Source organism: Rhinopithecus roxellana, chromosome 8 (assembly GCF_007565055.1).
Source record: "Rhinopithecus roxellana isolate Shanxi Qingling chromosome 8, ASM756505v1, whole genome shotgun sequence".
NCBI classification, from domain to species: Eukaryota; Metazoa; Chordata; class Mammalia; order Primates; family Cercopithecidae; genus Rhinopithecus; species Rhinopithecus roxellana.
This window is the reverse complement of record NC_044556.1, coordinates 13,456,869-13,469,663: the sequence shown is the minus strand read 5'-3', so window position 1 is coordinate 13,469,663 and position 12,795 is coordinate 13,456,869. Positions and strand designations below refer to the sequence as shown.

General features: G+C 56.2%; 1 protein-coding gene across 1 annotated transcript in view; it reads left to right on the top strand.

The window, feature by feature from the left end:
* Positions 1-12,795, top strand: part of ZFR2 (zinc finger RNA binding protein 2) — a 60,960-nt gene that overhangs the window by 30,472 nt on the left and 17,693 nt on the right. The window contains exons 4-11 of the mRNA XM_030936842.1: positions 39-147; positions 1,900-2,118; positions 2,223-2,476; positions 5,871-6,053; positions 8,431-8,608; positions 10,418-10,575; positions 11,616-11,735; positions 12,329-12,468. Coding sequence (XP_030792702.1) covers positions 39-147; positions 1,900-2,118; positions 2,223-2,476; positions 5,871-6,053; positions 8,431-8,608; positions 10,418-10,575; positions 11,616-11,735; positions 12,329-12,468 — 1,361 coding nt within the window. The remainder of the gene's footprint in view (positions 1-38; positions 148-1,899; positions 2,119-2,222; positions 2,477-5,870; positions 6,054-8,430; positions 8,609-10,417; positions 10,576-11,615; positions 11,736-12,328; positions 12,469-12,795) is intronic.

Genomic DNA, 12,795 nt, shown 5'->3' with positions numbered 1-12,795 from the left:
GCCGCCTGAGCTGCTCTCCTGCGGAAACCCCCACTTAGGACAGTTACAGCTATGGACAGTCGGTGGCTGCCAGGAGCTACGAGGACAGGCCGTACTTCCAGCCTCCTGCCCTCCAGCCTGGGCGCATGACAGACTCCTGCCAGCCAGGTGAGCCATCTGCAGGGTCGGGGCTGTGGACAAGGAGACATTCCCTGCAGCACAGGAAAACCTTGGGAAAGTTAGATCTTTTTTTCTTTCTTTTTTTTTTTTTTTGAGACGGAGTCTTGCTCTGTTGCCCAGGCTGGAGTGCAGTGGCGCAATCTCGGCTCACTGCAAGCTCCGCTTATTGGGTTCATGCCATTCTCCTGCCTCAGTCTCCCAAGTAGCTGGGACTACAGGTGCCTGCAACCATGCCCGGCTAATTTTTTGTATTTTTAGTAGAGATGGGGTTTCACAGTATTAGCCAGGATGGTCTCGATCTCCTGACCTTGTGATCCGCCCGCCTTGGCCTCCCAAAGTGCTGGGATTACAGGCATGAGCCACCATGCCCAGCCTGAAAGTTACATCTTTTCTTTTTTTTCTTTTTTCTTTTTTTGAGATGGAGTCTCGCTCTGTTGCCCAGGCTGGAGTACAGTGGCGTGATCTCAGCTCACTGCACCCTCCGCCTCCCGGGTTCAAGTGATCCTCCTGCCTCAGCCTCCCAAGTAGCTGGGACTAGAGGTGTGCATCACCATGCCTGGCTAATTTTTTGTATTTTTAGTAGAAATGGGGTTTCACCATGTTAGGCTGGTATCGAACTCCTGACCTCAGGTGATCTGCCTGCCTCAGCCTCCCAAAGTGCTGGGATTAGAGGTGTGAGCCACTGCACTGGTGAAAGTTACATCTTAACCATACTAGAGGTGGCGCAAGGTAGTTCATGCCTGTAATCCCAACACTTTAGGAGGCCCAAACAAGGTGTGAGAATTGCTTGAGCCTAGGAGTTCGAGACCAGCCTGGGCAACATAGTAAGACCCTGTCTCTACAAAAAATGCTAAAAAGTTAGCTAGGCATGGTGGTGTGCACCTATAGTCCCAGCTACCCAGGAGGCTGAGATAGGAGGTTCGCCTGAGCCCAGAAACTGAGCTGCAGTGAGCTGTGATTGCACCACTGCACTCCAGCCTGGACAGCAGAGAGAGACCCTGTCTCTAAAAAAAAAAAACAAAATAAAGGCTAGTGGCTCACACCTGTAATCCCAGCACTTTGGGAGGGTGAGGTGGGTGGATCACAAGGTCAAGTGATCGAGACCATCCTGGCCAACATGGTGAAACCCCCGTCTCTACTAAAAATAGAAAAATTAGCCGGGCGTGGTGGCACATGCTTATAATCCCAGCTATTCAGGAGGCTGAGGCAGGAGAATCACTTGAACCTGGGAAGCGGAGGTGAGCCGAGATCGCGCCACTGCACTCCAGCCTGGGCAACAGCGAGACTCTGTCTTAATAATAATAATAATAATAATAATAATAATAATAATAAACATCCTAGATTTGCAGGTGAGCCTCAGGGCTGGCTGCTCAGATGGGCCCTGGGATCTCTGCCAGGTGTGGGCCTATGAATGAAGGAAAGTGAGAACCTAAAATGCAGCTGACATTTTTTCTAAGGAAGCTTTCCCCGGGTGGCAGGAGGTGAGCTCTGTGGGTGAAGGAGCCGGAGACGCGGAGGAGCCCTTCTCCCCCACGGCAGGAGGGAGAAGCTGGGCTCTGGAAAGGAGAGGTGGGCACAAGGTCACCTGCCAGTCGCTGCCGGGACCCGGCCCTAGGCTCTGACCTCTGGTCCCGGCTGAAGCATCCAGCGTTTCCAGCCAGTTGAGCCCGGGGCCCATCTGCAGGTGAGGGACAGTGGGGTGGGGGCTGGCTCTGCAGAGGGCCTGTGCCTGTCCCCTAGGGACCCAAGAGGCCTGCAGGCAGCCCAGCCCCCATGGCGGTCACAGCCGCGCTCAGCCCCCACAACAGGCGACCAGAGTGGAGGCCGGACAGCCAGCGAGCACCCTGTCCTCGGGATACACCTACCCCACGGCAACAGGCGTCCAGCCCGAGTCCTCGGCGTCCATCGTGACCTCCTACCCCCCACCCTCCTACGATCCCACCTGCACCGCCTACACGGGTAAGACCAGCGTTCCTTGCCCAGGCGGTCGGTCCCTCGGCCCCCGCTTCAACTCGAGTGGAATCAGCATCTCCCCCCGACTCACTGTTTTCTCTGCTCCTTAGCACCAAGCTGCCCGAGCTATGACGTGTCGGTGTACTCCAACGCCAGCCCTTTCTATCCTCCAGCGCAGCCCCCGCCTCCCCGGGGACCCCCGCAGCAGCTGTCCCCGCCGCCCACACCCGCAGGCTCAGGAAGCAGCCCCAGGGCCGACTGGAAGCCGCGGCATCCCAGCAAACTGCCGAGACCCAAAGCCGGGCCCAGGCAGCTCCAGCTTCACTACTGCGACGTCTGCAAGATCAGCTGCGCGGGCCCGCAGGTCAGTCACCCTCCCGCCATGGGCAGGCCCTGGGGACCTCTTTGTTCCTAACCTCTGAACCCCAATGTGGACGCCAGGGAGGTCAGGGTCGCTGCCTGCTGAAAAAAGGTCCGATGTTAAACGTGCATGGTGTATGCATGTGCCTGTGTGTGCAAGCGCTTGTGTGTGTGCGTGTGTGAGTGCAAGGCTGCGTATGTGTGCGTGTGTGCAAGTGTGTGTGTGTTTATGCATGTGTATGTGTGTGCATATGTGTGTGCAAAGGTGAGTGTGCGTGCATGTGTGCGTATGTGTGCCTGCGTGTGTGTGTGCTTGCGCCTGTGTGTGGGTGCACGTGTGCTTGTGTGTGGCAGTGCTTGTTTGGGACACACGTGAAAGACTCTTTACCAAACACACGCGCTTGAGGTTTTAAAGCTCGCAAGTCACCCTGCAGAGATGTGGGCTCGTTTCCTGGAGAGACAATCAGACCCTAGAGCTCTATCTTTGCAAAACACACACCCTGGTCTTTCGTGTGTAATACTCTGAAAGCAAGCTCTGGACCGCGGAGAGACACGGAGTCTCTGGAGAGGTGTGAGAAGGCTCAGGACACCCTCTCAGGACCCCTGACCCAGCTGGGGATGGGGGGCCCAGCCGTGCTCAGGACCCCTCCCGCCACAGATCACCCTTTCCCTGTCTCAGGCTCTTTGCCCAGGCAGCTCTCCACTGCATCTCATGCTAGGAGAGACCCTGGCCTTCTTTGCAGAGTGCTCGGATACAAGTTTGAGGGTTTTTGTTTTGTTTTGTTTTGTTTTTTTTGGAGACAAGGGGTCTCACTCTGTTGCTGAGGCTAGAGTGCAGTGGTGCAATCACAGCTCACTACAGCCTCCACCTCCTCGGTTCAGGTCCTCCTCTCAGCATTCCAAGTAGCTGAGACAGGTATGAACCACCATGCCCAGCTAATTTTTTTTATTTTCAGTAGAGATGGGGTCTCACTATGTTGCCCAGGCTGGTCTCGAACTCCTAAACTCAAGGAATCCTCCTGCCTCGGCCTCCCATAGTGCCAGGATGACAAGCTGAGTCCCTGCACCAGACCCATGTGGGTTATTTAATCCTCATATCTGCCTTGTGGCTACCATCTCTGTGTGGCAGATAAAATCCCAGAGGTTCAGAAAGGGTCAGTACTTTGAGGAGCTCAGAGTCAGTTTTAGTGACCCAGGCAGAAATCAAACCAAGATGTGCTGAAGTCCATGTGCCTAATTATTCCAGTATACGCCCAAAGTGCACACAGACAGCCTATTGGCCAGGCGCAGTGGCTCATGCCTGTGATCCCAGCATCCCGAGAGGCTGAGGCCAGTAGGTTGCTTGAGCCCAGGAGTTCGAGACCATCCTGGGCAACATGGGTGAAACCCTGTCTCTAAAAAAATTTAAAAATTAGCTGGGCATGGTGGTACGTACCTGTAGTCCTGGCCACTTTGAAGGCTGAGGTGGGAGGATCATTTGAGCCCAGGAGTCTGAGGCTGCAGTGAGCTATGATCACACTACTGCACCCCAGCCTGGGCGACAGGGCAAGACCCTTTGTCTTACAAAAAAACAAAAACAAACAAAAACCAAAAAAGCCTACCTCTAATCCCCCATAATCCCTCCACCCTGAAGTGATTTAGTGGTAGCATCTAGGTATGTACCCTTCTCCATTCCATAGGCAGTCTCTCTTTCTGAGTTAGTGTGTGTGCACAGGGATGTGTGTTCTGTTGCTTAGGTAATATATTTATGAAGTTCAAGATTGCTAAATTCCAGACCAGGTGTGGGTGGCTCACGCCTGTAATCCCAGCACTTTGCGAGGCTGAGGCAGGAGGATTGCCTGAGGTCAGGAGTTCGACACCAGCCTGGCCAACACGGTGAAACCCCGTCTCTACTAAAAATACAAAAACTAGCCGGGCGAGGTGGCGGGCGCCTGTAGTCCCAGCTACTTGGGAGGCTGAGGCAGGAGAATGGCGGGAACCCGGGAGGTGGAGGTTGCAGTGAGCTGAGATGGCCCCACTGCACTCCAGCCTGGGCGACAGTGAGACTCCATCTAAAAAAAGAAAAAGATTCCTAAATTCTAGAGAGCATATATATGGTAATATGGTAAAATGTGTGCCTCTCCCACATCCTATTTTTCTTGCCTAAAACCAGACGAGGTCACTGAGCTCCTGAGCGCTAAGCTGGTGGCCCGTAGGGGAGCGGGCATTGTCCAGTGTGCCCCAGTATTTTCAGGGGCATTTTTCAGTCTGCAGAACATTCATTCTTGGCATTGTCAGGGCGTGTTGGTTTCGTGGCCCACCTGCCACGTCTTGTCTGTGGTCGGCTTTGTTTCAGGATTTTAAGCAGCACACCCAGGATTCTGCCTGAGGGCTTGGCTGTCGCTTCCCCAGACGCAATCAGATATTTTGGGCCCAGGAGTAGCGGATGTGTAGGCCTGTGACTCACGGTAGCTTCCCCCAAGTGGAGCCCCTGTGTCTGTTAGCAGTTTCCTAAGACGGAAGTGTACATGACTGTCCTTCGGGCAGCAGGTGCCCTTGCTTGGTTTCCAAGGTTGAATTCTGAAAAGTCAGAATTTTCTGTATACAGTAGCCCCCGAAAGGAACGTGTGATGCATGGAGCATGCTTTCCTAAGAAACTCCTTGAATTCTAGAAGAAGGGAGAAGCCTTATGTCTAGCAGTCTGAGCCTGTGGGTTTGTTACGTGGGCTTCATAAACGGACGCTTGAATTAGCCAGGCGTGGTGGCGGGCACCTGTAGTCCCAGCTACTTGGGAGGCTGAGGCAAGAGAATCGCTTGAACCCAGGAGGTGGAGGTTGCGGTGAACTGAGATAGCGCCACTGCACTCCAGCCTGGGTGACAGGGCGTAACCCTGTCTCAAAAAAAAAAAAAAAAAAAAAAAAATTCGAGAAGTCTACAGTAAGAAGATAGGCTGGGCGCGGTGGTGTGCTCCTGTCATCCCAGCACTTTGGGGGGCCAAAGCAGGTGGATACTTGAGGTCAGGAGTGCAAGACTAGCTTGGCCAACATAGTGAAACTCTGTCTCTACTAAAAATACAAAAATTAGCTGGGTGTGGTGGCGTGCGCCTATAGTCCCACCTACTTGAGAGGCTGAGGACGGAGAATCACTTGAACCCAGGAGGCGGAGGTTGCAGTGAGCTGAGATTGCACCACTGCACTCCAGCCTGGGCAACAGAGCGAGACTCCGTCTCAAAAAATAAAAAATAAAAATAAGAAAAATAAAGGGACACTTGAACCTCCGTGGCACCAGGGGATGGAGGGTTGGGGACAGTGGGCCTCTGTTACCACCGAGTTCCTATGCGCTAAGCGGGGGCCTGCAGGGGAGGGGGCGTGGCCAGTGTGCAAACCCGCACTCAGGCTCCCTCTCACCCCTTGCTGCAGACCTACCGGGAACATCTGGGAGGGCAGAAGCACAGAAAGAAGGAGGCGGCCCAGAAGACAGGCGTGCAGCCCAACGGGAGCCCGCGTGGGGTGCAGGCGCAGCTACATTGCGGCCTGTGCGCCGTGTCCTGCACTGGGGCAGATGCCTACACGGCCCACATCCGGGGAGCCAAGCACCAGAAGGTATGGTCCCACCCATCCCAGGCTCTGCCACCCCTGGGGAGGAATCCCCCAGGTCAGCACTTAGGACCCACAGAGGTGCCTGCGGAGATCAGAGGGAGCCCGGAGAAGCTTCCCCAAGTGGCACGTGCCCAAGGGCCGGCTGCCCAGGCCCTTGCTTCCTCATCTTCAAAGATCCAAACTCCTTTCCAGTCATTTTATCTTATTTTTCATTTTATTATGTTTTTTAAATGAGACAAAGTCTCACTCTGTCCCCCAGGCTGGAGTGCTGTGGCGTGACCTCGGCTCAGTGACCTGCAAACTCTGCTTTCTGGGTTCAAGCAATTCTCCTGCCTCAGCCTCTCAAGTAGCTGGGATTACAGGCACCCACCACCGCACCCGGCTCATTTTTGTATTTTTAGTAGAGACAGGGTTTCACCTTGTTGGCCAGGCTGGTCTGGAACTCTTGAGCTCAAGTGATCCGTCTGTCTGCCTTAGCCCCCCAAAGTGCTGGGATTACAGGTGTCAGCCACTGCACCTGGACTCCTTTTGACTTATTTATTTATTTATTTTTTGAGACAGAGTCTCGCTCTGTCGCCCAGGCTGGAGTGCAGTGGCGCGATCTCGGCTCACTGCAAGCTCCGCCTCCCGGGTTTATGCCATTCTCCTGCCTCAGCCTCCTGAGTAGCTGGGACTACAGGCACCCGCCACCTCGCCCGGCTAGTTTTTTGTATTTTTTTAGTAGAGACGGGGTTTCACCGTGTTCGCCAGGATGGTCTTATCTCCTGACCTCGTGATCCGCCCGTCTCGGCCTCCCAAAGTGCTGGGATTCCAGGCTTGAGCCACCGCGCCCGGCCTTCCTTTAGACTTATAAAAGGGGTTCCTGCTCATTACACAAAAACATGAAGTGGCTGAGACACTCACGCCCAGACTTCCAAGAAAGCTTGGCATTCAGGCGTGGCAACGGACAGGGCTTGCCTTGTGATGAGATCCAACGCTGTGTTCCCTTTGGGGTCTTGCTCTTCACACTCCCTGCTGTAATAATCACTGTTCTCCTGTGGCCTTAAAAAGGCCTGGGTTAGGCCGGGCACGGTAGCTCATGCCTGTAATCCCAGCACTTTGGGAGGCCGAGGCGAATGGATCACGTGAGGTCGGGAGTCTGAGACCAGCCTGGCCAACATGGTGAAACCTCGTCTCTATTAAAATATACAAAAATTAGCTGGGCGTGGGGGTGCACGCCTGTAACCCCAGCTACTCAGGAGGCTGAGGCAGGAGAATTGCTTGAACCCGGTAGGTGGGGGTTGCAGTGAGCTGAGATCTCGCCACTGCACTCCCGCCTGTGCGACAGAGCAAGGCTCGGTCTCAAAAAAAGAAGAAAGGCCTGGGTTATGTCATGTTCGGCCGGGAGGGGATGGAGTCCCCACCTGAGGGCAGGGAGGGGAACAGCTGGCTTGTGCTGTAGCCTGGGCTGTCAGTCTGAGCCACCCTTGGAGGCCTGGCTGAGGACCTGGCTTCTTTCCCTCAGCTTCCTAAAGGCTCGTCCAGGGCCTCATTCCCTGGCTCTGTTCAGGACAGCTTGCTGAGGGCCTGTGTGAACCCACGGGGGAAAGAGGAATGTGCAGGGAGGCATGGAGGAGGGAAGGAGGGGGGCAGAGAAATGACGGAAGGAGACTCACTGGCCTGGGGACCGGAGAGCTAGGGGCCGGTGGAGCAGAGCTGCAGGCATCACCCCCACAGGCTGGGGCTTGGTCTGGGGGTCAGGCAGGCCCTGCTACCCATTGTGGGGTTGGGGGTTACAGGGCAGGTCTTGTGCAGTGCGTGTCAGAGACTCGGAGCTGGCAAATGTGTCTGAGATGGTCCCCAGCACACACACAGCGGCCCTGTGCACACGACACCTTTGCCAGAAGCGCCGTGCACCCGGAGGTGCTGAGAATAGGGCACGGCCAGAATACGGACGTGACCACGTGCACACGCGCGTGCAGAACGTGGGTGTTCGTCCAGGGATGCATGCACGCCCACCATCCGTCCACACACGCGGAGTCCCGGGCAGTCGGGGGCACTAGGATGGGGCTCGGGAGGTTGAGAGGCCCCACCTGGCAGCCCACGTGGTGGAAGAGGAGGAAGAGCATCCATGTGAGCCGGTGAGCCACGTGCTCACACGTCAGAGGAGTGTCACCGCGCTAGAGGACTCACAAGCACGTGTGCAAGGCAGGAGGCCACCTGGGAAGGGCCTTCTGGCGTGGGTGATACCCAGAGAGCAGGAGGAGAGAAGAAGCGGGGTCCCCAGGACCAGCCCGCCCACACTCCCGCTGCCCGCCCGCGGAGGCCCTTCCTGCCTCTTGATAAAGGCCATCAGGCTGGGAGCGGCCCTCACACAGGAGCCCGGCTCTGTCTGTTGCAGGCCTTCAAGCTGCACACCAAACTGGGGAAACCCATTCCCACCCTCGAGCCTGCACTGGCCACAGAGAGCACCCCCGGGGTGGAGGCCAAGCCCGCATCCCCCATTGGCCCCAGCGTGTGTGCCCCGAGCAGGCCAGCACTGGCCAAGAGACCCGTGGCCTCGAAGGCCTCATGCGAGGGTATGTGTGTCTGCGTGCGTGTTCGTGTACCCATGGGAGCCCTGGCCACCCTGCCCAGTGAAAATTTCGTGAGAAAATCGACCATCCAGTTGGTTTTCGTCATGTCCTCCCGGGGGGTGGTGTGGGGTTGGTGCCGTCTCTCCGTTATTCCAGCAGAGCGAGATGGCCTCCCCCTGACCCACACCGCCCTGAACCTTGGAGACCCTTTGCGACCATTTCCAGAGAGTGCTGGCAGAACCAATAAAATCGTAATGCCATTTCTTCCTGTAGAGCTGTTTTGTTTTGGTTTGAGATGGAGCCTCGCTCTGTCATCCAGGTTGGAGTGCAGTGGTGCAATCTTGGCTCGCTGCAACCTCCGCCTCCCAGGTTCAAACGATTCTCCTGCCTCAGCCTCCTGAGTAGCTGGGACTACAGGCACCCGCCACCACACCCGGCGAATTTTTGTATTTTTCGTAGAGACAGGATCTCACCATGTCGGCCAGGCTGGTCTCAAGCTCCTGACCTCAAGTGATCCACTATCCTCGGCCTCCCAAAGTGCTGGGATCACAGGCATAAGCCACCATGCCCGGCCTCTTCCAGTTGACTTTGAGCTGGTGCTGGGTGCTGGGGTTCACTGGAAGCCCTCACCCTGCACCTAGAGTGTTCCCTGGGCTGCCACCTCGACTGTGCCCCCCTGCGCACCCTGCTGGTGACAGTGAACAAATTGGGCTCAGAACCAGAGTTATGTGGGTACCAGGAAATGAAGGTGGAATCCTTGCGCCCCTCTGCCTGTGACCCTACCTTCCCTGAGTGCAGAGCCGCAGCTGTCAGAGGTGACCCGCATTAATCAGGATTAAATGCCAGGCATCTGCTCACTGCTTTGTGTGCACTGCTTCACTTTACCTCCATGACAACTCTTTTTTCATGGTTTGTTTTGTTTTTGAGACAGTCTCACTGTGTCACCCAGGCTGCAGTGCAGAGGTGCGATCATAGCTCACTGCAGCCTCCACCTCCTGGGCTCAAGCGATCCTCCCAGCTCAGCCTCCTGAGTAGCTAGGACTACAGGTGTGCACCATCCACATCCCACTACTTTTTGTATTTTTTTTTTTTTTTTTTTTGTAGCGATGGGGTTCTGCTATGTTACTCAGGCTGGTCGGAAACTCCTAGGCTTAAGTGATCCTCCCGCCTCGGCCTCCCACAGCCCTGGATTTACAGGCATGAGCCGCTGTGCCCAGCCCACAACCCATTTAAGTCAATGTTGTCACCAGTCCCAATGTGTAGATGGAAAAGCCGTAAACGGTGGAGGTGGAATTGGAACCCGAGTCTGTCTAAGAGTCTCTGCCCTGGACCACTGTGCTGTGCGTGGCCAGGGGCTGAGGGAGCCGCATTCTGTTTTTAACCTCAGCAGCCTTGATCCTTGAATAGCAACATGATTTTGAAGATCAAACCATCAAGTCATTCTGATAACAAAGATACTTGTGTCACCCGAGGCTCCATAATTTTGCCTGACGGGGGTAGGTTAAGTGCGAGCCTTGGTCCGCCTGATACTTCATCGTCTATTAACTGTGGATTTCGTGCTGTCAATGGGTTCCTCAAGCGAGGACCTAAATCCAGGACATCTCCACTGACGGATTGAAACTGGCCTCAGTTTCTCGGCTGGGTCACGTGCAGGCAGGGAGAGCGAGGTGGCTGCCCGGGGCCATTCCCCCCGACATCACAGGAGGCAGAGCCTGGGGTCTGGGTGGTTCTCTCCCCCATGCCACCTGGCTGGTTTGCAGCCACAGTGCTTTATCCTGGAACAGGGTGTAAGTGACATGGTTTTCCCCTCAGGGCCTCCTGAGCCCCAGATAGCAGGCTGCAGACCCCAGAGAGGGAGACCAGTCCAACCCAAATCAGAGGGTCCTGGAGCACCCACCCAAGGAGGCTCGGAGGAAGCTCCCCTGGGCTGCTCTGATACGCAGCCGGTGGGCCCAGAATATGTGGAGGAGGTAAGTCGAGGCTGTCAAGCCCTGGAGCTCCGGTCAGGGAAGCACTTTGCTGTGGGTCAGGCTTCGAGACCTCACCCGGCTTCTCCCGGTGAGATTTACAGACCTATCCCCGTTCCCGAGCTGCACAGGCCAGACCTCCATAGACCAAACGCCGTGCAAGACCCGCTTGACACTTTGGGTGCCAGATTTCGGATACCAACAGGAAATGAATATGGCCCCATGAGGGCCAGAGACAGGCCGAGGCATTCCCAACAGGGGGCCCCATGGAGCCATCTGTCTGGAAGATGGAAGGGCTCCGGGCAGTAGAAAGTTCTCCGGGAGGTTGGAGGCCCTTCCGTCCAGCTCCTTTCCTGGGCCTGGGGGATCTCGGGACTTGCCAAAGCCAGGCTAGTGAGCAGTGGAGCCAAGCTCCCGGGCCAGGTCTGCCAGTTCCCAGGCCAGCGGCAGTTCAGACCCTGGTTGGCCTTGCGTGTGCCAAAGAGGCAGGGCTGGGTTTCGTCTGCCTTGACTGTAGGCCTGGGATTTTTAAGAGACAGGGTCTTGCTCTGTCACTGAGGCTGGAGTCCAGTGGTGCCGTCATGGCTCACTGCAACCTCAAACTTCTGAGCTCAATCAATCCTCCCACCTCAGTCTCCTGAGTAGCTGGGACTACAGGCATGAGCCACCACTCCCAGCTAATTTTTAAATTAAATTAAATTTTTTTTTTTTGTAGAGACGGGGTCTCGCTATGTTGACTAGGCTGGTCTTGAACTCTTGGGCTCAAGCAATCCTCCCGCCTCCCATGGTGGTGCATGCCTGTGGTCCCAGCTACTCGGGAGGCTGAGGTGGGAGGATCGCTTGAGCCCAGGAGTTTGAGGCTGCAGTGAGCCGAGATCTAGCCACTGCCGTCCAGCCTGGGTAACACAGCAAGACCCTGTCTCTAAAACTACATACACAAAATGACCAGCAAGGAGGAAGGCTCCGCAACGACCTGGCATTGGTAGCATCTCACATCCCCCCGGCCTCGTGCCTGGTGTGCGTGCGGCTGTTTTGTGTCTCAGGTGTGCAGCGAGGAAGGGCGAGTGCTTCGCTTCCACTGTAAGCTGTGCGAGTGCAGTTTCAACGACCTTAACGCCAAGGACCTGCACGTGAGGGGACGGCGGCACCGGCTGCAGTACCGGGTGCGTCCAGCAGGGAGAGCCCCTGACACCCGTCCGGGGTGTGCTGGGCCCGGGCGGGCACTGGGAGGCCTCTGGTCGGGCCTCTTCTGCCTGTGTGATCCGATGAACTTAAGAGGGTGGGGTGATTTTCTGTGTTTTCAAAGCCTTGGTCCACGTCTCAACAGTGTATCTTGGGTCAGGCACGGTGGCTCACACCTGTCATCCTAGCACTTTGGGAGGCCAAGATGGGTGGATCATTTGACGTCAGGAGTTAGAGATCAGCCTGGCCAACATAGTGAAATCTTTACTAAAAATACAAGCATTAGCCAGATGTGGTGGTACGCACCTGTTATCCCAGCTACTCAGGAGGCTGACGCAGAATGGCGTGAACCCGGGAGGCAGAGGTTGCAGTGAACTGAGACCACACCACTGCACACCAGCCTGGGAGACAACAGCGAGACTCCGTCTCAAAAAAAAAAAAAAAAAAAAAAGGCTTTGGGAGATTTCAGCCCAACAGTTCTAGTCTCTGGGCCTCTCCCTGCACCCCAAGACCCTCCCGGCATCCCTGTTTAAGGCAAGGTCCCTACTCTCAGAGCCTTGCCTCTCCTTTCCAGAAGAAAGTGAACCCGGACCTTCCCATTGCCACGGAGCCCAGCAGCCGGGCTCGGAAGCTCCTGGAGGAGCGGAGGAGGAAGCAGCGGCGCCTGGCGGAGGAGCGGCTGGAGCAACTGCGGCGCTGGCACGTGGAGAGGAGGTGTCCGGCTGCGGGTCTTGGCAGGGGGGCCTGGCGAGGGAAGGCAGGTCCAGCGTGGAACCAGACGCCCGCCGCTGCAGATTACAGGGCTCCCCCGTGTGAGCTCTCAGGCAGTGGGGGGAATCAGGTGCCCGGGCAGTGGGCACGTCCTGGTGTGGGAGCAAGAGAGGGTTCCAGAGCAGATGGGCAAAGGCACAGTTGTGTGCAGACCTGACACGTGGGTGCCAGGCGCCTCTGCACACGCAGGGACACTGCCTGCCAACTCACTGGACCGCACGGCTGCAGAGGCGCCTGGTGACCTATGTCCCCCTGACCCCTGTGTCCCCT